The sequence below is a fragment of the Dermacentor silvarum genome, chromosome 9 (genome assembly GCF_013339745.2).
Source record: "Dermacentor silvarum isolate Dsil-2018 chromosome 9, BIME_Dsil_1.4, whole genome shotgun sequence".
Taxonomy (NCBI): Eukaryota; Metazoa; Arthropoda; class Arachnida; order Ixodida; family Ixodidae; genus Dermacentor; species Dermacentor silvarum.
In genome coordinates, this window is record NC_051162.1 from 86,139,536 (window position 1) to 86,165,074 (window position 25,539).

Below are 25,539 nucleotides of genomic sequence, written 5' to 3' on the forward strand. Positions count from 1 at the left end.
TCGTTCAAAATGTCTGCTTCCTTCTGTCGCGGTTTGCATTCTCTTGACGTTGACGTGCGCAAAAAGAGGATGACAGTTCCACTGTAATTTTACGGTGTGGAAATGGAGCTAACTGTATTCATTTTAATTGAATAATTCGTAAATTTCTGAGACCAGAAAATGTATGTACGACATTGGGGAAATGCCAGAAGTCTTCTTGAAAGTGAAGTCAAGTCAAGCGATTACTCCCAACGATATTAACTTTTCCGCACCTGCTGTCATGGCCTTTTTAAAGCGGATTATCTTACCACTCATACTTTTGCCACACTATTGATACCCAGGGGTACCCCATGTACCTGAAATCCCTGGAAGAAAACAAGGCCTTGACGTTTTCCAGTAGCTTCGGTCTACCCAGCGGCCTCGCTGTCAAGCTCAGTGATGCAAAGAACGCGTTGGACAACTTGAGCTCCCGAAAAGCGTCGTCAGCTGTAAGTGGACTCACAATTCTATCTAAACACTTAGTATTCCAGTCGAAACTTACCAACAGTAAATTGGGGACAGACATCGAAGAAGGCCCCTAGTGCCGCGGTGCGGTATTCTAGCGCGATTTATTATGAACTCAGTGAATGACGCATGGTGTCTGTGATATTCCGTTGCACCTTTGCATCATGTTTTCAAGATTATTCTCTGTTTTTTTCTGTTTTTTAATAATTTGACACATTCACACAGGACAGCTTTCAGAAAACATGACACGTACCAGAAGAAAACTCAAGTATAACTTGAAAGTGCGAGCAAAACCTTGCATAAATAAAAAACTCTGCGGCACCTACGAAGCGCAATAGGCTTCATTAACCAGTGCAGACATAAAAAATTATTCGCTATCGTAAGCAAACGTATTTAGCGGACTACGAACTAAAAGAATGCTTACCTTGAGTATTGTAAGTTCCACCCAAGGCAGCAATAAATGTCGCGATGACGACGACAGGTGGAGTTTTCTTTTATTCCCAATGTTCACGCAGCCTTTTTTGTTTAACGCATGTTTTTTATCATGGCATAATAGTAGCAGTTCTTTTTTCTTTCTTTTTTTGTTTGGAAGGGGGAGGGGGCGTGGCGTACGCATTCGTACACCCCGAGGTCGTGGATTCAAGTCCAGGCTGTGACTCCTGCACTCCGATATGGACACAATGCAAAGGCGCCCACGTACTTAGTATAAGGTTCATGTTAAGTAAGCGCAGCTGGGCAAACTGAATTCCTAGCGCTTCATTACGGCGTCTATCAAAACCTTAGTGATGCTTTGAGACGCTAAACAATGTCAATCGACTGAACATTCAATTTGCCGGATTTTCTGGCAGAAAGCTTGACATAGAAAGATGAAGCAATTTTGCGGAGTAAGTTTTGTTATAAAAGGATGGTATTACCGAGCTCGTTTGAAAAAAGCATCAATTCTCGGTAGCTGATTAGTACAACAATATAGTCAATGGTAGAAACTGCATCATTTATTACCAGGCTTCCTTAGCAGATGGCGAACTGATATGTTCGATAAGTATTAATGGGAGAATGGTGGTGAAGAAGTTGCATTTTGCTCACCAGTTTATAGCTGCGTTGATTTGATGTGGCTAGAATTAAGGTATCGAAATTCATTGATTTATTAAACCTCTTGCGCAGCTTCTTCTCTACATGGCTACGAAGAAAAATGTACTTTTCGCTGATCCATTCACATATTACCCAATGTTTATTGATATGGGGAATTATGGGGAACATATCTGATATCTGATATGGGGAACATAACTGATCGGGACATGCTTTTCGCTTTAAGGAGAAGGGCCATACAATCACCGATGACTTCGTATACTGGAAACATAACAGTACATATATATATACATACGCTAGCGGAATACTTATCCCTTAAGCTGCAGTTACAATATAGCTATCATATGTATGTATACGAAGAGATGATGAAAAGTTCATAATGAATTTACTCCTGTTTGTCTAAACAGAAACGTTGGTCACCACTTGCGTAGAACATCAGGTCTGGTGGGAAAATCTCGAACAAATTATGGCAAACAAAACACCGACTATGAGGTTGCACTTTCATGTAATGAGTGTAGCCTTTCCTAATTGATATGGCAAGAACATGTACAGGCCGCCGTTTAGACAATAAATACGGTTTCTGTTGATCATAAAGATTGATGTTCCTACAGTCACATAGCACTGCTCCTTACTCATCAAAAATTATCTGAATTTCATTGATCGTTCATGTGCAAATGTCATGTTCTCTCATATTCTTGAACGCGCTTGTAAATAATGTTGTATCACATACATTTTCTTTGTGTAGCGTGGCTTTAATTATGTCGTTATGCTTATCCCATTTCAATATAGTTAGCGCTTGCTTCTTGAATTGACTTTATACTTAGCTAAAAATTTTTGCTACATGGTAATCTTGACTTGTGCTATATGTATACTACTGTCGCTGCTGCGCCCAGCGGGGTCAGGACCCAGTCGAGAGGCAACGCCCTCTTTTTGTCCTGCCTCACAGGCAATGTATAAGCATTGCCTATTAAATAAAAAGAAGAAAGTCGAAATATTCGTCACGTGGTGAAGGCGGCTAAAGTAATCTGTCTCATAATTAACCTAATGAGCAATTAGCTTAAGTGTTCTTTGAAAATGACTACAAGTACATATTGCAGCGATGGTGTCTGAAACGAATGCGTTTTTCTCCTCGCGCTAAGGTAACCGGTACTGTCAAGTCGGCCGATGACGCCAAGGTGAGATCCCAGAATCTCCTTTTCTAAACTCATTACAACACAGACGAGAACTACATTCAACTCGCAATAATCTAAAGCCTGATAATTCAGAATTTCGGTTAAATCAAAGAAATATTTTTTTGTTAGGTGGGGGAAGGGCTGACAATATTATTGTAGTTAGAAGTCGCCTTCGTCCAGATGAGGCTTTCCGGTAATTCAAATCCAAACCCACAAGACTGAGAACACAGCTGCGGCAATTTCTAGGACTGGAAGGGGAAAAATTGATGAGCCATTCCACTCTGTGAAGGGGGATGACCAGCGAAGCTGTAGCACATCACAGAGGGTTAAACAAGGGTACATGTATTTATTTTCATCATTTTGTAATGGTAGTGACGATGGCTTTGCGATTGCTGTGATATACACTGATTGGTTCGGTGACATTTGGCAGAATCTTGGCCAAGGTTCAATCTGTACACGACCATGTTGAGTGGTTAAGTGACTTGGTTTGGTTCGGCACTTCAAACCAAACTCTTCTAGCACAAACTGAGTGAGATATTTCTTGTCTGGTTTTGAAATGTCCAAATTGAACTCTACAACGGCGACCACAAGGGTAGTGTCATCACGGCTAACACATGCAAAGTGCATGGTCATTAAATTTTGGATATCTCAATTCCGTCTTTCGTTTGTACGGCACCGAAGGAAGAAGATGGCATTGTCCTCTTGAGAGTCAAGGGTGTATGCTTGTCCTTTGCGTATATCGCAACGCCTCTTGCTCGTGAGTCTATGTGCTGTTCACCAACGTTTCCAGTATACCCATCGAATTGAAACAATGAATCTTGATTTATTTATTTCGTTTATTATTATTATTATTATTATTATTATTATTATTATTATTATTATTATTATTATTATTATACTGAATTATTGTTCCCATTCGTTATTGCAATTATTTATGCTTTCGTATCTTTCTTTGCAATGTAATTGTCTCTTAACATGTAATTACTACCAACTATTTGTCTGAAAGATGTTAAAAAATGAGTTAATATGTAAATATGTAACCACATCGCTGTACCGACTCTGCCGGGCCTAGTCACACAAGTCCTCATGGACTTAGACAGGCCCGTTTCTTTGTATTGCTATTGGATGTGTATCAATAAATTATTATTATTATTATTATTATTATTATTATTATTATTATTATTATTATATTATTATTATTATTATTATTAGGGGCTGAGAGCTTGAAGCCTGCTTCACCTACGCCGCGGGTCGGCCCGGTATTGCAAAATCTCCGGGATCGGCCCACGCTCACCTTTTTGTGTGTGTGTGTGTGGGTGCACGGACACGAAACATACATGGAACCCTAACAATACACAGCTTCGCTATAAAAGCCTGCTTAGTTTGATGTTCAAGTCAATATGCACTTTTCCAGGCACCACCACGAGATGGCGTCGCCAACGCTCTCATGTCTGGCTAAAGTGCACAAGTATCTCTACATGAAAAGCGTGGACGCAGAATGGAGAAAGAGGTCAAGGAAGTTGGCAACCAAGTACAGGATAATCGAAACTGTAAATAGACAACCCGGAGTCATCAGAAATAAAGTGAGAGAAATAGAGACCGGGAATTGGATGCAAAGATTGGAAACAAAAAGGACAATAGAGATTTGCAAGAATGCGAAGAAATGAATTAGAACGGAAAATATGTACGATAAAACAAAGGGGCCTTGCCATTTGAGGCTTGAGCCAGTTGCCTCAGGACCAAAACATACCGGGGCAAATATTAGGAACTATATGAGGCATGTGTATGCTGCAGTAAAGATCCAGAGACCACTCAGCACATCGTAATGGAATACGACGGGATTCAGCCAGCGAGAACCGTAGTTAACGTGCAACTCCCAGAAGCGCTTGGGTTTAAAGTGGAAGGAAACATCAACAGATCAGCCGTAGAGATAAGCAAGAGACGATCAGAGTACTGGTGGAAAAAAAACTGGGAAAATATGGATACGACCTCATCTCTTGATATCATAGGTAGCGGTACAAGGTAAACTTTTGAAAAAATGAAAAAGAAAAAGAATAATGAGAGGTAAACAAAAATGCTAGATAAAGAACATGTATAGTATACCTGATTAAATCAAGCAGGCTAGGTGACTATTTGTCGTCGCCCCGTTTCAAAGGTGATGCCAATAAATCATCATCATATCAATCATCATCATCATATCAAAGCCCCTTATCTAGAATAGAGGGGCGTTATCTCACGTTAGAGCGCTTGGCTCACGCATACACGGTTGCGGCGCTGATATCGGACGTGTACGCCTCTTCTCAACGCCACAAAGACCAGCGGTGGCTATACGCGTATAGTGACAGGTCGAGAACGCAGCGGCAAGTGTCCCTCAAAGGGAACATGTACGCGTATTTACATGACCCCGGGAATAACCTTGTCCATATACACATTCTATCGATGCTAACATACGGGGCAAAAATTTGGAGATTAACAAAGCTCGACAACAACAAAAGGACAGCGCGAAGAGCGATGGAACGAAAAATGTTAAGTGTAAAGTTAAGAGACAGGAAAAGAGCAGTGTGGATTAGAGAGCAAACAGGAATAACCGATGTTCTAGTTAACATAAAGAGAAAAAAATTCAGTTGGGCAGGTCATGTCACACGCAGGGCAGATAACCGGTGGGCCATTAGAGTTACAGAATGGGTGCCGAGGGAAGCGCAGTAGAGTACGGCCGAAAATTAGTTGGGATGATGAAATTAGGAAATCTGCAGGCGCAAGTTGGGAATCAGTTAGCGCAAGACAGTGGTATCTGTGCAATGCGCACAAGGTCAATAACCGCGTTTGCATGAACACGACAGGAGCCTGTCGCATTTTTGTGAACGCCACTCATTTTTTGAAGGAGGGGGGGGGGTAAATGGTAGGCGCGTCAGGCTTTGTTGGAGGAGCCTCTCCTGCATTCTTGACTTGTTATACAGTCAAAACAATGCTATAACATATTTTAACGTGTTGTCCTCGAAAACATTTTGCTGCCTTTTTTCAAGGACTCAGCGAAACCGATGGGCTCAAATTTTGGCTAATGGCAATCATATGAAACACGTAGACAACGAATCCAAAGAAAGCGTATGAGAAATTAACGCTGTCTTTTTAAAAGATGCCTTCAGCGCGTCTACGCAGGCTTCAGATTACGCTACCATCCGCACTAGGCGGGTGGAAAGAAAGCGTACCTGCAGCCACCAACTATATGGGCTAGCCCAAGCTTTGCAACGCCGGAGATTACCTGCAAATTAATGCGCGAGTGGCATGCGCACTCAGCCGCGTGAACAACTATGCGCAGCCACGGCCGGGCTAGCGGAGCAGACGCATGCTCACTTGTCCCACCACACCGCAACGGGCGCTTGATCCCGGCACGCACGATCGTGCGTGCTTTTGTTTCTCTCTCTTTCTTTGATCCCCTATCATAAGTACACCTTCAGTAGCATTAAAAAATTATGGGGTTTTACGTGCCAAAACCACAATCTGATTATGAGGCACGCCGTAGTGGGCGACTCTGGATATTTGGACCACCTGGGGTTCCTTAACGTACACCTAAATCCAAGTACACGGGTGTTTTCGCATTTCGTCCCCATCAAAATGCGCCCGCCTTGGCCATTCGATCCCGCGACCTCGTGCTCAGCAGCCCAACACCATAGCCACTGAGCAACCACAGCGGGTTTCAGTAGCATTCCGAACCTTTTGCTCGGCTAACCTCTCCAGTTAACCATAAGCCAGTAATGTCCGCGTATTTTCGGGCATATTGGTTGGTGTAAGCGGTTTCCCATGTAAGCGGCATTACACAGCTCCGAGATTCTTTAGAAGTTTAGCTCGCAAGATCAAAAATACCAAATATATCATAAATTTATGGCCAACAAAGTATTTATAGTAAGCCTAGCCCTAGGATGCTGTAAATTATGTTTTCACTGACGGCAAGTTACATTCTCTTTTTCATTCACTATCAATCGTTTCCCTCTTTACTAATAAGATTATAGTTTAATTAAAATAACGGCTGTTAATTTCCTCAAGACATGGATTCATTGTCTGCTTGCTGCATCCCGTTCATGTCTTCCAATTCATGACGAAAAGGTTTTCTCTCTCAGATGGATCGAAGTGTCGCATTGTTGTGTTGGCAATAATTGAATTTACAAGTTCGTTAGCCTACGGCGTCTATTACACCTCAACCGAGTGTCTGGGCATAGTCTCATACTCCTCTCGCTAATTTTGTTTTTACATTACCGTAGAGGGTGTCCGGAAAGTGGAAGGAAGGTTTCACGGCACTTGGAAGCGACGCTGCATATCGTTCTGCACTACAGGCCTCGATGAACAGGGTGAGTTGTCTGCGTCGTTATTGCATGAGCTTTTACTACGCGAGGATAAACAGGCAAAAAATGCTAAGTACCACGCAGGAAAAGGATTGCAAACGTGAACATGATGTTAGTTCAGTCAGTTCAGAATTTAATCTGTCATTGAAATTCCTAGCAGCTTCAGGACTAAAGGCCTGCCAGTATTATGTCTATCGGGGTCCTGAACCTCTTCAATACACTCAAAATCATGTCTTACAGAATGAAAGTTGTATCATTTCAGTTACCCATATAAAGAATAGAACAGTTTGCATAGTAAATATTTGCGAACCAAATGTTCCAAATATAGATGGTCAAATGAATTATTGAATAAAGCTATTAAATACACGTGGAATAGCGACCTTGTAGCCATCGTTCGCTCTTGGGATAAAGTGTGCGTGGTCAAAATTAATCCGGAGCCCTCCACTACGGCGTGCCGCATAACCAGAACTGGTTTTGGCACGGAAAACCCTGGAAAGAAGAAGAAAAAGTAAAAAGTGTTAAAAAATACTTAATACAGTGACCTATATATCTATACTTAAAGGTTTAATGACGTGACATTTTCGACTTTTTATTGCTTACGTTAAATGAAGGCAATCGACCTCTCTGAGACTGAGAAGTCTGGAAGGCAGAGGTCCAACTTCAGTGTCGGTCTTGCATTTATTAAGGCGAAAGCCTTATATGCCTCATCATTCAGTCGACCTTCAACGTCCTTGAGCGAAAACCGCGTCGTCGACGCGATATCGTACGAAAATGACCGACGGCGCGAAGAGTAAGGACACGGTGCCAGGTTGGTGTAGTGACTTACTACACCAACCCGGCATCGTGTCTTACCTCTATGCAAAGACTCACGCAAAAATTGATGGTGTGCGGGTCACCGTCGTCATCGTCTTCTATGAGTAAGCAAAGTAGTCAAAAAATGCTCGGATTGGCGTCAAATTTCTCAATGACTTAATAGACCAACCCGGCATCGTGTCTTACCCATATACAAACGCTCACGCAACAATTTTGATGGTGTGCGGGTCACCGTCGCCACCGTCTTCTGTGAGTGAGCGAATTAAGAGGATAAGTAAGGGGGCTGACTAAGCGAAAGGGGGTCAGTCTTTAATGCATCAGCACTTGGGCTTTCGCCTTCAAGTCGTCTTAGGGATAACATAAGAGACCCTGTGAATTTTTTATTTTATTACAGAGGTTTAAAGTGTAGAGAGACAGGAAATATCTGTTTACTTACCTACTGAGAATACCTGTAGTTAGGCGACGAGTGCCTAGCATTAAATAACACAGACTATAGGAAACGATACCAGATTGATTCGAAAAAAAGCTATTGGAGTAAATTATTTAGGGCGCGCGGAGACTCGACGGTATTTTTTCTGAACTTTCTTGGTCCCCGGGCTTTCAGTAAACACCAGAAGAAAGAAGTCAAATTTGATTCTAGTAGTTGTTGGGTTGAAGTGGCGTAGCGTCTTGTATATGGAGGAGTAACGGACGTCGGTGGTTATTTGTGGTTCATTCAACGTGAAAATGTTTCCTTCGCTCTTTCTCCCGCTGCAGGAGTACCTCGAGTATATGAATGCAAGCGTTCGCACGCCCTTGAGCAAACTAGAGGTCACAAGGAAAGCGGTAAGCTCTTTATTGGATTCGTGCACGTCAACGAAGCCCGCGAATACGCGCAATATTGCCACGCGACTGGCCACTCGAGACACTTTGCGTGTATTCGCGGGCTTCTTTCTCGCTCGGAAAAACACTTTTATGCAGCACGTATTGAGCAACAGCAAGCTGTATCGGGAGTTTTTCAAGTTGCTCTACAATTTTCTCATTGACAGTTTTCATGTAATTATATTATTTCAGAAGTTGATTAATTTGTTAAGGCTAATTATTTAATTAGGCGGAATTCAAGAAATAATAGCAGTATCTCCAAGCGAAAACATTACCTTGGTTCTGTGCAGCTACCTGGCATTTGCATATTTTTAAACCTTGGTGCATGATGGCTGGGACACCCTGTATAAAATTTTACATATAAAATTATTTAAAATATATTGTTAGACATATAATAATATGAACGTAGAAGTTGAAATTCTGCTGTTTTTTGCCCCTAAAATAACATAACGCAAAAATGTTTCTAACAAGTTGTAGTTCAAGAAAGCGTCACAGGGTGGCGCTACCAGCGATTCTACGGCGCGTCTTTATCACCCTTTTTCCGGTATTCTGCCAACTGCAATACGTTTAGGTACTGGCTAAAACTATCGTATAGTCTCTGAGCGCATGACGGTGGTACAAAGTAACACATCTCATTCGCAAATAGCAGATCAGAGCATAGCAGTCATCTACTTTCGTTCTTAAGTCGGCCACAAATGTCAACTTCAATATGAACCAATCGCTGGCATATCTGAAGGGTGAACGAAATTTGGGAGGACTTATCTGCTTCATGAAGGTACCTTTGGGTTCTTTCTTGTGCTAGCGTGAGGAAACAACTTCGACAAGGGCGAACACAAAGGGACAAGCTAGTGAAAAGCTGAAGCACAAACTGCCAACTGCGTTTATTTGATCACTCACGGGGGAAGAAAACAATCTTCAGCGCTTCACCTGTTCAGTCTCGTCCCTTTGCGTTCGTCTTTGCCCGAGTTGGTTCCTCACGCTAGCGCAAAAAAGGAACTTCGTTAACTAGCCCAATTTCAAGCGTTGCGTAACCTTGGGTGCAAGAGTCATTCAAGGTTCTGATTCTTTGCACTGGTTGTGTAGTAATTTCGTCTGACTCGCGCACTATGTGTTTTGAGACACGTCAGCAGCGGTTCTTGATTCTCGTAGGAGGCTCTCTCTCTCTCTTTCTCTCGTACAGGTGTTCACGAATGTCGGAGACTGCAAGCCTATCCGAGACTTCTACGTACAATGCCTCGAAGTCTTCTGTGACGGTACATTACAGTGCATGGTGAGGGGCTCGTAACGCAACGATTATACGAGAGCTTTAGCTCAACGTGTACGTGTACAATATACAGTAAACCCGTCTTGTAACGAAGTAATCTTGACAAAAAATTTACTTTGTTGTAAAGAGAGTTTCGATAAAGCAAGAGTGGCTGTAAAATAGTCGCAGTAATGCGATATGGCCACTCCGCTAGCAGCACGTCTGCTGAAATAATGGCGCTCCAGACTGTGGCGAAATTCTGTGGACACCCGTGAACAGCTGCCTCGTCTGCCAGTTCCCATCACGTGACAGACTCAAAAAACTGTCGCCTTGTAAGTAACCTTCACAGCGCTCTTTGCATCGGCTGGTTTTACGACGAAACAGAAACAGCCATCGTGTGTGCTGCACCGAGCGATCTCGTACGGATTTGCTGCTTCGCACTTCGTATTGAGCGCAGTATGGTGTCACTGGACTTGGAATAATTCTGTCTAGAACGGGCGCCTTGCGGTCAGTACCAATAAAAGTTTCTGTTAAAGCGATATTTTGAATACAGCGGTTTCGTTATAACGAGGTTTTACTGCATATGTATAATCTCGATGTTACGAGTTTCTCTGAACCTCATAAAAATATTTCCATCATCCTACATTCGTATGATGCATAGCAATGAACAATCGTAGTTCAGAAGTGACAGGTGAGACATACTTGCACAAATATTAACAGCGAAGCTGTTTAACCTGGGCGTTTGCTGTCAGTTCTAACGCCGAAATGTGGGCCGATCCTGGTGGTAGTGCAGAAAGGGTCTAAGCGCAATGGCACATACCCCTGTGAACTACCAAAGCTGTTTAGGCTCGAGGATGATCCGCCGAGTGTACGCCGCAAAACCCCCACCTGGAGATGACGTCACCATGCGTTGCCTAGCAACGCTTCGCCCTAGCTGCGCCGACCGCGCCGAGCCTCGCCACAGCTCCATGACCCATGAGGTCATCGCGCGCGCCGCATCGCTTCGCTTTAGCTTTGCCGAGCCATGACGTCACCGCGCCGTGCGGAGTGATTGCCGCGGCTGCGGAGAGGCGGAGCTAAGCCGTGACTTCTCTGCGCCGACCCACAGGACATATCGCTCCGCGTCTCCGCCGCGGCGACAGAAAAGCCCCGCCGTCTCCGCGCCGAGCACATCGCCGATAAGATGGGGCAGCCGAAGAAGAGCGTCACTCCCGAAGAAGAGAAAGCGCGGCACGAAATTCGCCACGCCGCTACTACAGAGCGAGTGAGACGACTTTGGTCCAATCCCGAGTATCGCGCCACCGAAGCGGCGGTGAAACGTCGGCGATTCGCAGAAGATCCGGAGTTACGAGCCCGCGAAACCGAGTAAAAGCGTTTGAGCGTCCAGATACTTTAATGACCGAGTGTTCGTTGCACCATGGGCTGTTGATGATTCCGGGGTGATCTTGCGCAAAATGTGGCCGATTCTCGAAGCATAAACTCGCAATAGAGACCGCTTCAATGGGGCCTTTAAGGTAATAAAATGAAATAAAATAACTTGGCCTAACCGATATAAAAATAGGTGGGGTTGCCAGCTTCGCTCTTTGCCCTGTCTTCGCACCACTAGTGTGAAGCTGCCCCTATTTTTTTTTCAATTATTATTTTCAGTTGGAGATATCATTCCAGAACGCGTAAGGATAGGCCGGCAACGTCGAGCACACCTTCCGCGAATGTTCTAAGATATGTTCAAGAAGGGCCCGCTCGGCGTATGCTCCTCCAAACACCCACACACCTCGTAGTGCATAGTAAATAATAGAGCTAAATGTGTCCCTCACAGCATATCCCAATAGCTCTACCGGAAAGCTATCGCTTGAAGTTGATAATTATAGTCCAATGGTTTCAGACGAATTTCTCAATATACGGAATTATTGGTTACAGCAGCTATTATTACTGCTGTATATATTTGTCTTCTACATTTTAAGCTCTTATTCCAATTTTGTATAGGAGTAACGGGATGAAGTGTAAGCAAATAAACAACTAAAGAAATAAATAGCGAAGTAGCTACTCCTTCACGAATACCTGTCACGCAGCGAATTTATGCTGACGCTGTCTTCTAAAAAATGTCGCAGTTTCGCCCGAAAGGCGAAGCATCAATTGCGACAGCAAATTAGTAGAGAGCTATTCGGAGTAGGGATAGTAGTTTTATCGGCTGCATAAACTTGGACACATTCGCTTACTAACTGAATTAACAAGCGTGGTGTGAGCACGCACAAGCCAACATGAATAGATCACACTGAATGACCGCAGACAACGACTGTCAAAACACTGCCAGCAAGCGCAGCCGCCGCAGCAGGCGAAGGTTCGTGCGGTCTATCGCTTCAACGGAAACTGAGCGGCGAATGCACAGCGCATACAAAGGTCAGAACCGTGTGGAGATAAGAGACGGTGCATACGACCGGCACAGCCGGGCAAAGTACAAACGCAGTTGTTGGCAGAGTAGAGGCTGCCCCCTTCTCTCCCACGCTGCCTTCCCACTTTCTTGCTTTCACGTGGGAGATTGAGTGGCGAGTTCCCCTTGCGCCCGGTTGCAAGATACGCATTTCGTGCCGCAGTACAGCGTCGCCCCACCTCCCTCCCTTCCATCCCCCCCGGCCTTTCGCGCGACGGTCGCGTTTGCTTTCCGCCGTGCGTTCGCTCTCCGTGATAGCGCGCTCGGCGACAATTTTATCGCCCTTGGACTTTATACGGAACCTCACGGCGACGACAGAAATCCGGTTGAAGTGTCCATATAATTGCTATCGCAATAAAATTTGAAACCCGCCTTTGATTCATAGAAATGTTTCCTCCCAGAACGGCATCTGGTTCGCAGTGTGGATGGTGTGCGGGATGTTCACCACCCAGATCGCCGTAGGCTTGAAGCTCTCCAAGTACCTCATGAAGATGGACGACTACCTGTACGAAGGCGTCGAAGTCGAGGAGTCCATGTGAGTTCATATTTTGTGACGCGTTTCGTTTGAATATTATTAATGCGAAAGCATTAGATGCCCCATTACGCGAAAACCCGTCGGCGTGATCGAAATATGGCACCAAAAATGGCCGACACCGCAAAGAGTGAAAACACGTTAAAAATGCTCGGACTGACGTCACATTTATCGGGGCGGTTCCTGTAAACGAACTAAATTAATGACTTTAAAAAGAAAGGTTGGTACATTTTGGTCTGGGGTGTTGCACCCGGGCTTCCGGGGTGCGATATGAGCACGCTTCCCCGACGCCACGGTGGTTCCACGGTTCTGGCTTACTAAAGGCGTGGCCTAGTGCCTGCGTCATTGGGCACATGACGGCGCAGACAATGCGGAGAAAGTGGCGCCACGTCATGAGTGTATAAAATGAGCGCGTTCATGACGTTCCGAAGTCTACAAACGGTATAATGCTTTCGCATTCCTACAAGTAAGCAGTCTTAAATGTGTCTGCCGAATTTTTTATACAGCTACTTGCAAAATAGCGCACGCCCTCTACCATGGAGTGGCAGGACCACTGTCAAGAATATAATGTTGGAAAACAAGGCCGATCTCCGCTGTTGTTAGCTGCACTGCAGAAGGTCTCTTTTTTATTTACCTTCTTTTGCAGCGCCTGTTTTCCTCCTTTCAGTTTCGCTCTGCGTCAAACAATGATGCGTCATGGAGTCTCCTATCATGTTGACAAATAAATATCCTGCATTGTTGCTCTGTCACTTTCTGTATTGCGAGACTTACTCCAAAATCAGGTCATAGTGCTCGGTGCACGATAAAAGAGAAGGACGTCTCAAGGCAAGGATAAGGATGTCCCAATGTGAAGCCCAGGACAGGAAGAAACAGTTCTTCGGATAGGAAGCAGCCTTACTGTGATAACCTGGATAATATCTATAGCGCCAGCGGACGAGAACAGAAGGCGGACCTTGACAGCAGAATGTGCATAAATGAGAAAATCACAACACCAACGTTATCAAAGTTAGAGTACTAACATGCCCAACATACAGCAGTGTTATTGTCATAGTTTCCTTGCAGTCGTTTCAGTCGAATAACGTTGCCGCTATTTCAATTTCCATTCCAGAGAAAGTCCAGCGGACGACAAGTCTACGGGGTTTAGCGTGAGCTACGCGCCAAGGTGAGCTATGCGTCTCCATAGGCAGGGCTTACGTCAGAATAGAGCCACAGCGGTCATTGCGGCGACTTTTCGTTAATGCACGTCACAAGTATGCTCACAGTTATTCAATATGTAACGCGATACATGTTGCTTTGTGGGCTGTTTCTTCGAAACGCAGTGCTCTTAATTAGGTACGTTTACAAGGCGCGTGCATAGGCTGCGTACCCGAATTTTTAAAGCGAAGCTTTCTTTGTGAACCCCCCTGCGCGCCTGTCTTGCTGAACGTGGCTGCTGCTTGCTGCTGCTGCTCCGGCGTTCTCGCCGAATAGCTCACACTCTGCTGCAGGACGGCGGCGCCACCTAGGAGCGATGGCTCACACTACTTCGCCTGCTGCAGTGGAAGGTACAGGACGGAAGCTGGCCTGCGTATGCGGGTCGTTGGCCCCTGGTGCAGAGGGCGAGGGTGTCTCACGTTGCTAGAGTTATGTATAAACTACCAAAGGTAGCAGAGTTGCTTGTTAGTCCGCCATATTGCCTGTCAAGCTATCATAGCCATGCGGCGAAGCCGCACACCCTTTTTGCAGGCGGCATGCCTAGCGTATCGCCGATCGACCGTGGGCCTTTTTCGGACGCGTTTCCAACGCTTGTCAACCGCTTTTGCCCCTACCTGCCAACAGAGCACATCAAAACAGGGCACGTTGGATGTGCTGCATTTTCTTTTGTTTTTACTTTTTAATAATTCTGTCACATCGACTTTATTAATGACAGTTTACATCGAACGTCATCGAGCTTTCGTCATGGCCACTCGCGCATATCGCTGCCGCAGGTTAAATTTCAACAGTCGGCCTAAGGGCGTGTCGAGGACTAAGTTGGTATTGCAGAAATTTCATTGTGAACCTTTTTTGTCCTGTGTTTCAGCAAAATTGAAGGGCTTTTTTACATTCGTTTTCTTCCCGAATGGTTTTACTTTTGCATCTTTTATACGACGTTGTTGTTGTTGTTTTGTTCTTTGATTTGGACCAGCCAATCACAAGTTTTGCTTCTGTTTTCTGCTTTTACAGCGGCTTTAAAGCGCCGACTGGCCAGTACAGGTGGAGGTTAGTATTCCTTGTTTCCCTCCGTAAACATTTTTTTATATTCTTGGCGAAACCTAATATATTGCATTTAGTCTAGAGGGTGAAAGTAATAAGCAATATGTGGAAACCCCGTCTCTAAGTATCAATTATCAGAGTGCTTTATAAACCAATTTTCGTACGTTAGTAGTGCATACTGACCTTATGTCTGCGCTAACTTGCCATAGTCGCTGACAAAGATGTAGCATGTGATGAGTCCAAGAATAGGTCTTGGTCCAAGTTTATTACGTAATACATCGTTATCGCTACCACCGAAGGTCTTGCTAAGATCACTGAACATATCCAGGAGAATTCTGTTTTTGTATATTTCGACATCAACCAAATCTGAAAACACTTTCAACACAAAATTTTCTCCACACGAAATCCTTCCGTATTCAAGAATATTTTTTTCACAGGAAGAGCGCATGCACATAGATGTTATTTAATCATTAAAGGGAAGGTAATATTTCAATGGGCAGATAGTTCACAGATAATTTCTCACTGAAACTTCTGCCAGTTTTATTATTCCTGGCTCATGCAGCTTGCGGCATAATAACACATTCCTTCTAAGAAAGCACTTTGTTTTGTTTTTTTTTTTTTTTTTGTACAAAGGCGGCCTGTTAAGGATCCGTAAGTACAGCCTACCGTTTTCCGTCTCTAGCTTTTCATTGCCGTCTGCCTTACTTGAAATCGCTAAGGATGGAGCAGCTGAACTGCAGACAGATTAGTGGGACAAGCGGGAAGCACTGCATTCACGGAGTCGCATAGGGAGAATACTGTGGCCTTACTTGCGCCTGCGCACGGTAAAAATGTGTGGCAGTCACGTGTGACATCGTGCCACAATAATGTTTGATAACATCAGGTCTGTATTTCCGAGAGACCAACTCTCGCGCCAAAATCCAATCTTCGCACTTGTTAAATGTAATCATTTTACTTGCAAAAAAGCGCATGGTAGAGCTTCTACAATTTTGGGAAATATGCAGCAGTGCTCCCTTAATTCGGGCGAAGGAAAACAGATGCAAGTCAGGTTATTAGAGCAAAAGCTCTACTACGCCATGTCTCGCAAGGTCATTCATCGCGTCGCAATGACCTTGAGCCGCCGGAGCGCAAGTGTGGCAGGTGTGATGTCACGCCACGTGATCCACTGCGGAGAGGCGTTGCAGCTGCGTTCGCTCGGAGCCTCGCCGCTGCAGTGCCACGTGACTAGGCAAGGGTTTAACGGCTGCTTCGACGATGCTTGGTCGCTTAGTCTCGCCATGGATGGCGCACCGGCTTGGCCATCTGCGCGTGCGCTTCAGCGCAAGCGACAGGCCGAATCCAGTCATCCAGTAGATATAGCTAGACGGCAGCCTGCGAAATCTTAAGTAAAGGCAAAGTTGGCTGCTGAAAGACCGGAGCAAAGGGAGGCCAGATTAGCACTTTATAGAGAAGGTTACCAAGCGCGGAAGCATGCATTAATGAAACACTGTGTGCATATACTTTGCAAAACCAGGCCAAACAGACCTTTCGCTCGTGGTAATTAATTAACTAGGTTTACCTAGCGTTAAACCTCAGCCAATTTTTTTGTTAAATGTGCCGGAAGGATACATGAAAGACACTAAAGTGAAAACAATTGAAGCTGTATTAGCAGAAACTGCACAGAACTGGCAATTCGCCCGTAGAGCGAAGCACTTATAGCGATAGCAAGGTTTGGTGCTGTGCTTGACCTAGCTCCTCCTACAGTGTTTTTGTGCACACGCGGGTGAGACTATGCGCGGACGCGACATGCGCTGTGGCGCCAAATTTTCTGGCACCCTTAAAGGCTTGTAACAGACCGCGTAGGGCTTGCAAAGCCACTGCATTGGCGCCACTGCGCTCCTCGTGAACAGCGGCACCAGTAAAATTACATATGACTTTCAGATTCAGAGCCCTAATATTGCTTTATACTTTTTATTAGCTTGAGAAAATTTAGATTTAGGTTGAATGCGTTAGGACTTTCATTCACGTTATGCAATGCTCTAAAATTCTGAGGAATGATTCAGTCAAGAAGATAACAGCTGATTTAAGGAAATTTAGCAGTTGAATAGTATAAATAATCTGCCTTGCACAAAAGGCATAGATAAACATATCGCATGCATATTATATACATACACACGGAACATCACGGCGACAGCAACGCCAATGGCAAAATTTGCTTTCAGAGTTTAATAATTGCTATCACAATAAAATAAACAAAACAACAGTGTGGTTCCCAAGTTTCTCTGCACATACTTATACGCCGTACGTCGCTGTACCTAATACATGCGATCCTGTTTTTATTATTTCTAGAACGGCAACGTTGCTAAAAGTGCATAGCCATTGAGGAAATTTGCATCGATGGTTCTGAAAACGGTCCATTGAAAGTCTGCCACAAGGTTGGTTAGAATCCACTGACGCCATAATAAAAGTGTGTCGGTTTCCTCTTTTTCAGGGAGGGAAAATTCCTGTAAGCTGGTGCCCTTCTTTTTTATCTTCCGTCTACTATTTGTCTCCTGTGCATCCTTTTCTGGCCAAAGAGACGTATTCGTGTTGCGATGAACAAACATCGCGACACCACCAGAGTTCAATCATGCCAGTCCCCGATTGCCACTTCGAATTAAACTTTCTCCGGACATCAGTACACGGAGATGATGATGATGTTTTTAATGGTAGCCTCTTTAGATCCGGCTGGCGACATATATTCACATATGTAAAATACAACCATGTCATAATCTAGCACTTTGCATGCCTGTTTGCTTTGTCTTTTAAAGTTGTCTATGCTTCTCCATGGTTTCTTCCAATTACTTTGTCCGGATTCTGCAAACACGAGACCCATAAAGGGAGCTTTGCAAGTGCTGTGATTGAGTAGCTCTGGCTACACCTACCACCCTGTGAACAGTGTCATGCGTGGTCGCGGGCATCTCATAACGCAAACGACTATGCCCTTTGCCGTTACAGGAAATTCGAGGAGAACCCGTACCACATGCCGTAAGAAAATCTTGTATTCTACGTACGGTGGATAGAGACTATTTTACGGAAGCGTTGTGGGAGGTTAACACAGTCGCTTTCACACTGTAAGATCAGATCATGCTACTATAGGGTGGAATCGTACGCATGAATAACGAGAGAGACAGGGAGTCGAATCAGGCTAAAACTATAAACGTTTTAATTATACGCTGGAGAAAACGCTTTAAAAAAAGCCAAACACTAGTGCGTTTGTCACTTTTTACAGAGCTAAATGACATAACAAAATCAACTTAGCAATGATCGCCGCCACGTGCAAGCAACATTTCCGGCCGATACTGGCAGCTCTCCGCATGCATTAACTTCCGTCAACCCCGACGAGAGTCTTTTTGGCGGGCGTTTGAGCTGTCCTCACTGTAGCCTAACAAAGATACCACGGTTATCATGCATTACAATAAATTGTTCGCTTACTGGTTGCAGGACAAAGTACAAAAAAGAAACCTTATTTTCAGCCTAAACTCGTTCCTATGGGCGCGGGTGCGAACTACTTAGGAAATATCTATTTTACAGGGACCCTGAAGAGAAAATCATTTCCAACTGTGTCAATAAATTACCCTTCTACAATATTTAAAAAAACATGACACAGTGTCCGTGAGGCTTGTTGAGCCGGAAATGACGCAATAACGATGAAGTGACTGGCGGTGCCACCATCAAGTTCCCGCAGCAGCTCACCAGTGACGTCATTGAACTTGAAGACGTCTGCTAGGGCCCACGCAATTTGCTGTAAAAATGAACTGCATTGTGTCCTGAAAATGCCAAAGATTGATCTTAACAAGTCTCACAACGGTTTACTCAGCCGCAACGGCCCAAATACGAAAAGTACCTTGAAATCGGTGACGTCACAGTCTGACATACATGGTGCTATGGTTTCCTTAACAAGTTACATGAAGGTTTACTAAGCCGCAACGGCCCAAATACGAAAAAATACTTTCGAAATCCGTGACGTCACACTGAATATCAGTGCTATGGTTTCGTTGCTGAAATTCTTAACAAACACGGTACTTATGTCATTCGTTTCTCGTCTAGTAATCGACGTGTTACCACCAAATTAACGAAAATAGAGTTTTGAAGAATACTTCATTACGCCAAGATGATTTAGTGTATCTCTTTCTGCTAGCTGTACATAGGTAGCAGTGGAGAGATTCATTTAGAGAGTACTTCAGCTGCTCCACATCTCTGTGTTCTCGCAGTAGTCCCAATAAAGCCCAAATTTGCCACCGCGGATGATACACTCAGTGCGGACTATAGATAGTCCACAAGTTACTGGTACTATATTGCACATACTGATCACCTCAGCAAAGCAGCAGGTTCAAGTCTGATTTGGCATGGTTAATTGTCCCTGTCACATTTATTGCTGTCTTCACTATTCTATTCACTACGGAACAGCGTTAGAAGGCACAATCACACCGAAGGCAACAATACTCATGTCCCAGGCATCTGTGTCTTCTGTGTGATTGTGCCTTCGGGCTACAATATGTCGTTAAATAAACACCAACTGGCTCAACAACAAGTCCTCCTGCAGCACTAGCAAGGTATATCAACGTTTGAACTGGCCTACTTTCCGGTAAAAGTGTGTCACGTTACGTTACTTATGCTTTTACTGATTGCTAAGATACTATGGAAAAATGCCGGCAATAAATGTTGACTCTTTCTTCTTACAGAAAAGAACTGGAAGGATCCGTAACGTAAGAACTTGCACAGTGTTGTATTTTTCGTATAGGATTGGCAATCAAAAAGACGTGAAATATAGTGAGAATAGTCTAACGCAATGTAACATGGCAAAAACATTTGGTTCTTACATCGACAAGAACATCACCTGATAAAAGGCAACAGGCAACTTTCATCATTTTTTGTATATCTGGGCGTCATATTGGCATCATTTTATTATATTCATATTGTTACATCATTTCATATTGCCATATGTTGCGTTATAATTATATTGCTTTTGTTTTATTTCTGCAAGGCGCCTGTGGGGGGACGCAGAAAATTGTCCATTGCGTAAGAGATGCTAAAGTAATTAAGTTACTAAATGAGCAATAATGAAAATTTTAAAAAACACTACATCTAAACTGAAACTGCAGGTGAGTACAATGAGCTGCTTATATAGTCATGTAATTATTTACAACATTGCAATTAACTCTGGTACAGAGATGGGACACCGCATCAGTGGGCGGTGAGAGTTAAGGTTTGTTCTTAACATTAACTGCCTGAGAAGAGCATTTTCTGTGAAGTCTTCAGCATCAGCTAAATATTTAACTTGTAAATCCTTGTGGGCACCTTCGGGGGTTCGCTCTGAGCTGACGCCGTCTGTATGTATCCTTGATAAGAATTTGCGCCAGGGGCGTAGCCAGGGTGGGGGTTAGAGGGGTTCAACCCCCCCTCCAAAGTTCTTGGCGCAACAACCCCTGCCCCCACTTACCCACCCTTTCTTCTCATCGCTTCGCCATGACATGATTCAAGAAACCGGTGCGGCTATCACAATTTCATTCTTGGGCACTTCCGTTTGGGTTGGTAATTTACAGTGAATCATGTCTGCATACGGAAAAACGTGTCGCAGTGTTTGTCAAGGCTTTGGGCGAGAAGGAGGTGAGGTTTGTGAGGTTTTGGGTGAAAATGCGCAACAAATGCGGCGGCCGCATTTTACATGGGGGCGAAAATGCTCGAGGCCCATTTCCTTAGATTTGGGTGCACGTTAAAGACCCCAGGTGGTTGAAATTTCCGGAGCCCTTCACTATGGCGTCTCTCATAATCATATCATGGTTTTGGGAAGTTAGACCCCAACAATTAAGAACTGTGTTTTTACAACTGTTCGAAAAATCTCAATCCCAGAATAATTTCACTTAACTTTCTTGTTTGATTTTCAGCAGGCGCCTGTGGTTCATGCTACACATTCAGCTGAAGCCGTCTACGTACCCGGTAGAAAACAGAGAACGCCTTCCAGGCGGACTTGCATTTCACGGTCGATGTTTAGAAGCGCAATGGTAACTAATCTTTCATTCATTGTTGAAGCCCTCAGGTACGTCTTCAGGCATTTGAGCATTGAAAAAGAGTGCTCCACTTCAGCTGTGCTCACTGGCAGAGTTGCCAGAATCTTTAAAAGACGGTGCACGTTTGGAAAGAATACCTCTGGGCAATTGCCAAATGCTTGCATTCAAGACATGCTGGGCATTTCTCGCTTCTCTCTTCCATTTCACAGCCCATACTGCCAACTCCCCTTGCAGTTCCGAAGCTGAGATTACGTTTGAGTACAAAGCTGCAAACTCCTCGGCAATGTGAAGAGTGGCAACTTCGGGCATATTCTGTGGCAGAAGGGAAGAAAGCATCTTCAAGGTGTGCCGATGCCTTTTAAACCGCTCATTCTACTGGCTTATTAGGTAGTCCAGAAAAGGCAGAAACACCAAAAGCATAAAGCGCTCTTCAACGCTAGCCACTGGCACGTTATCGTGATGAAGCTGCCTACCTGTGCCCGCGGCATTCCCATTTCAACATGTGCGGCCTCGGCAGCCTTTACAGAGGCGTCGAATATATATCATTAAAGCCAGACTCCCGCATCTGGAGCACCGCAGACTCAACGTCATCGACATACATCAATGGGGCGGCCAGGTCCAGTGAGCTAGACTGAAGCAATCTCAAAAGCAGAAGCGTTAACGAGAGTACTTTGGCGGCGATTTGTACACTGACAATGAAAGTGGAAGTCAAAACACAGGTGAGCAATTGGTGTACTTTTGCAGATGCGTCACCAGGAGCTCCATCCTGAAGAGTTTCAAGGGCTGAAACAATTGGATTGCAAAGCTCCACGAACGTTTGCAAAGCCCTGTGATGCTCTACCCAATGTGTTTCGCATAATGAATGAAGCCGTTGCTTATGTACTCCTGAGCATAGCTCACTGATTTTTTTCCTTTAGCAGAGCTGACTTTGTGGCAGATTTCCTAAAAAATTTTCACACATCCTGCAATGCACCAAATGTGTTACGGATTTCAGGGACGCTACAGGAATGACATATTGCGAGGTTCAACGAGTGGCTGGCACAGTGAACGTATAATGCCATAGGATGCTCCCTCTGAATTACAGCTTGGACGCCATTGAAGCGGCAAGACATATTTGCTGCTCCATCGTAGCCTTGTCCACACATATATGATACGTCAACACCTTTACTCGTGAGGGCTGTCAGGATTGTTGATATGAGGCTTTGCCCAGATAGGTTGGTGACTTCGATGAAGGCGAAAAATTCCTCTCGCAATTGTCCGTCAAATATGTAGCGGAGGCAAATTGATGTCTGTTCGGCACCTGCAAGAAAAGTAGTCGTGGAGTTGTCATTATGACGATCACTGTCGTCTGTGTCATGCGAGGAAGCACCTTGACAATGAAAAAAGTTCAACAGCCAACCACGCTCTCTTGCAATACGACGTTGTCGGATCTATTCACATTGGCTTTCTTCGGACGGTATGTTGGGTGGGATGGAGATAAACGATGAACAATGTCTTCTCCGATCGGGCAGGTCATGTCAATGATGCGTCTTCGAAGACTGGTCCATGCAGTGGCGCGATGAGAGGCCTTTAATTGCTCCAAACACCCACTGTACCTGTCGTACTTACTGTATTTTACGGCGCTTACTTTACTTAGTTTCTTCACAAGCACACACGGAGGGGTCCCTATGTCTTTGATATAGATGTATAGAGTCTGCTCAAACTACCGATATTTATGATCGATCACATCGCATAGAGGAAAGCTGATGCTTGCCCCCCCCCCCCCTGACAAAAATTTCTGGCTACGCCCCTGATTTGGGCACATATACAGGGTGTCCAAGCTATCATGCAGCACGATTTTAAAAAAGAGGAACCGAATTACGCGAAGCAAACCTAGTGCATATTGTTTCCAGTGCAGTGGAGTAGCCGCCAGTAATTGTTTCGTTACTGATATTTCATTAGGCAATTGTAATTAATTATCTAACTCGAGAAGTACTGTCCTAATTATCAAAGTGTCAATGAGAAAGCCGATACAGCTCTCTGTTGCTCAATACATGCTACATAAATGCATTTTTCCGAGTGTGAAAGAAGCCCGCGAATACACGCAAAGTGCCTCGAGCGGCCAGTCGCGCGGCAATTCTGCGTGTATTTGCGGGCTTCTTTCACACTCGGAAAAACACATTTATGTAGCACGTATTAAGCAACAGAAAGGTGTATCGGGTGTTTTTCATGGTGCTCTACAGCTTTCTCATTGACACTTGTTGAAATTGGCCCTTAAAGCACCTACCTAATCATTTTTGTACCCGAATAGAATATATGAGGCTGCGACTTCTACTTGTCATGACCCGAAAAGAAATATGAAAGTTGTATAGTTATATTGGAGGTTTTACGGTATCATTATGAATGCAAAAAGATGCCTTGTAACGCTAACACAATGAGCAACGCATTTCATCGCCTTTGAAGCATGTCCATTGTACAGTAATTATGTATCTAATCTACTGTGTCCCCTATTTTCTCAGGGGTTTTGACAGCAACGAGTCGGGACTTGACCTGAGAAGGTGGAACATGGACAGGAAGAAGGAGTTCGTGATCGAATCTATGTGAGTTCTGAACAGCCACTCAAAGTTAGTGCTCTGAATGGTACAGCTGCCATAAAACTTAACCAGAATGCACTAGGCAACTTTCTTGCTCCTTTCTAGCAGTTGCTGGGCACTAAACGTTGGCAGGTGTTGCTATAGTATACCCTCTTGAGACACCGTGTTAAAACCCGTGTATACGTTTGTCCTCTTCGTTTGCATGTTTTAAAATTGAACCATAAGCAATAAATAAAAAAAAGTCAATTGACACTTAACCTCTTCCGGTCCAAATTTTAATTTACTGATGTGGCAAACTGTGCAGATGTGTTTTCCTCCTGAATTATAAAACACATGCAGCGTATGGTTCTTTGGACTGTAGTTAATGTGCAGTCATAACGGTGCGAAGCATGACCACAAATTCTTTGAAGGCCATTTGTGTGCCACCCAAGGCAGTTGATTTGTGTTGGACAGCAGGCTCCGAAGATACAGCACGGAGGCCTAACTTTGGCGTGATGCTGTGCATAGCCATTTCAAAAATCTCGGAAAGAACCACATTCATTCGCTTCACCAAGTGAACAAGAAATGATGTAATTAGGAGTTGCTGATAGTGAATGTTTTTAAATAGGTCTTCGTGCATGTTTCTCCTCATTTCAAATATTCATTGCAAAGCAATATGATAACTGCAAAATTATCAGAACTGTAAGGATATGGTTATGTGACAAAAATTGGGCCCCTCGGTTCCCCTTCCTCTCGTTCATTGCATGCCGAGGGTCTCGTCTATTGATCCACGTACTACGTGACGCCATAGGTCAAAGGGATGCTCGACATCTTCCGCCATGGCCATGAGTGGCACGGGCTAACACTCTTCTGGTTATATGTTGTATACACACACATAATTACCCAAGGGTGAGGGAACACCCGCCACCGTAGCTCAATAGGCAGAGCAATGCATGTGTAATGCTGTTGAGAATGTGGATTCAACTACCACCGGCGGCAAGTTGTTTTGTCATCCGCTCTCATTTCTCTTTACCTTATCATTTCTGCACGTCAATTTAAAGCACATAATTCCCACTGTATGATTACCTTGGTTTCATTAATTGTTGACTTCATATTGTTATGTATGCATGTATGTGTATGTATGTATGTATGATTACTCGCAGTGCCGATGAGTTCAAGAGAGTAAAGGAGGCGCGAGCCAAGGGGCAGCCGCTTCATGTACCAGCTGGAGACGCACCCTAATGGCTGCATGGCACACAGCATCCCCGAAGACGCCTTCATTTCGCTCCGGACGAGGCGTTATGCTGTGATTTTTATCTTTGTTTTGTTTTCATATTCGCTCACCTATACTTTTAATTGCATTTCATTTTCTGTTTCTCACGCGATCGTGAAACCTTTTTGCCCAATTCACACCCACCCAATCAATACGCCAGGCATAACGCCGCCGTCTTTGTCTTTTGGAGCATTATTTGGACTCTAAATATGCAATAATGAGCCGGCAGCTCTTACGGGAGAAATAAACAAGCTGTCAACAGAAACCTCTGCATTGCGTTTTTTTTCCCTAGAATATAACGTGTGATCTCGTTGTGAAATCCCACTATTATATAAATTGATATATATGTGGATATCCCCTATCAGTCCTTCTTACAGTTCATGTTCTCTTATAACGGTCAATTTCTTTTAATTTTTAATGCCTGTCTATGTCTTTGTATGCTTCTACAGGGTTGCTGCACTTCCACATTTTGGCAACAAAATTGCACTATTCTTCACT

At 44.2% G+C, this 25,539-nt stretch overlaps 2 protein-coding genes and 1 pseudogene across 2 annotated transcripts in view; all 3 read left to right on the top strand.

Annotated features, from left to right (window-relative positions):
- The window catches only part of LOC119464833 (uncharacterized), a 33,907-nt gene extending 33,347 nt beyond the window's left edge, over positions 1 to 560 (top strand). Inside the window, exon 6 of the mRNA XM_049655345.1 lies at positions 321 to 560. Within this exon, the coding sequence (XP_049511302.1) occupies positions 321 to 560 (240 nt within the window). The remainder of the gene's footprint in view (positions 1 to 320) is intronic.
- A 3,295-nt stretch (positions 561 to 3,855) lies between these two features.
- On the top strand, positions 3,856 to 4,034 carry LOC119465398 (U2 spliceosomal RNA; annotated as a pseudogene).
- Positions 4,035 to 9,848: 5,814 nt separating this feature from the next.
- On the top strand, positions 9,849 to 25,250 carry LOC119465359 (uncharacterized). The gene is made up of 8 exons (XM_049656423.1): positions 9,849 to 10,022; positions 12,825 to 12,958; positions 14,064 to 14,117; positions 15,158 to 15,193; positions 18,164 to 18,193; positions 19,891 to 19,914; positions 23,715 to 23,795; positions 24,932 to 25,250. Exons 1-8 carry the CDS (start codon positions 10,020 to 10,022, stop codon positions 25,008 to 25,010), a joined length of 441 nt encoding a protein of 146 aa, XP_049512380.1. The 5' UTR covers positions 9,849 to 10,019; the 3' UTR covers positions 25,011 to 25,250.
- The last annotated feature ends 289 nt before the right edge of the window (positions 25,251 to 25,539 follow it).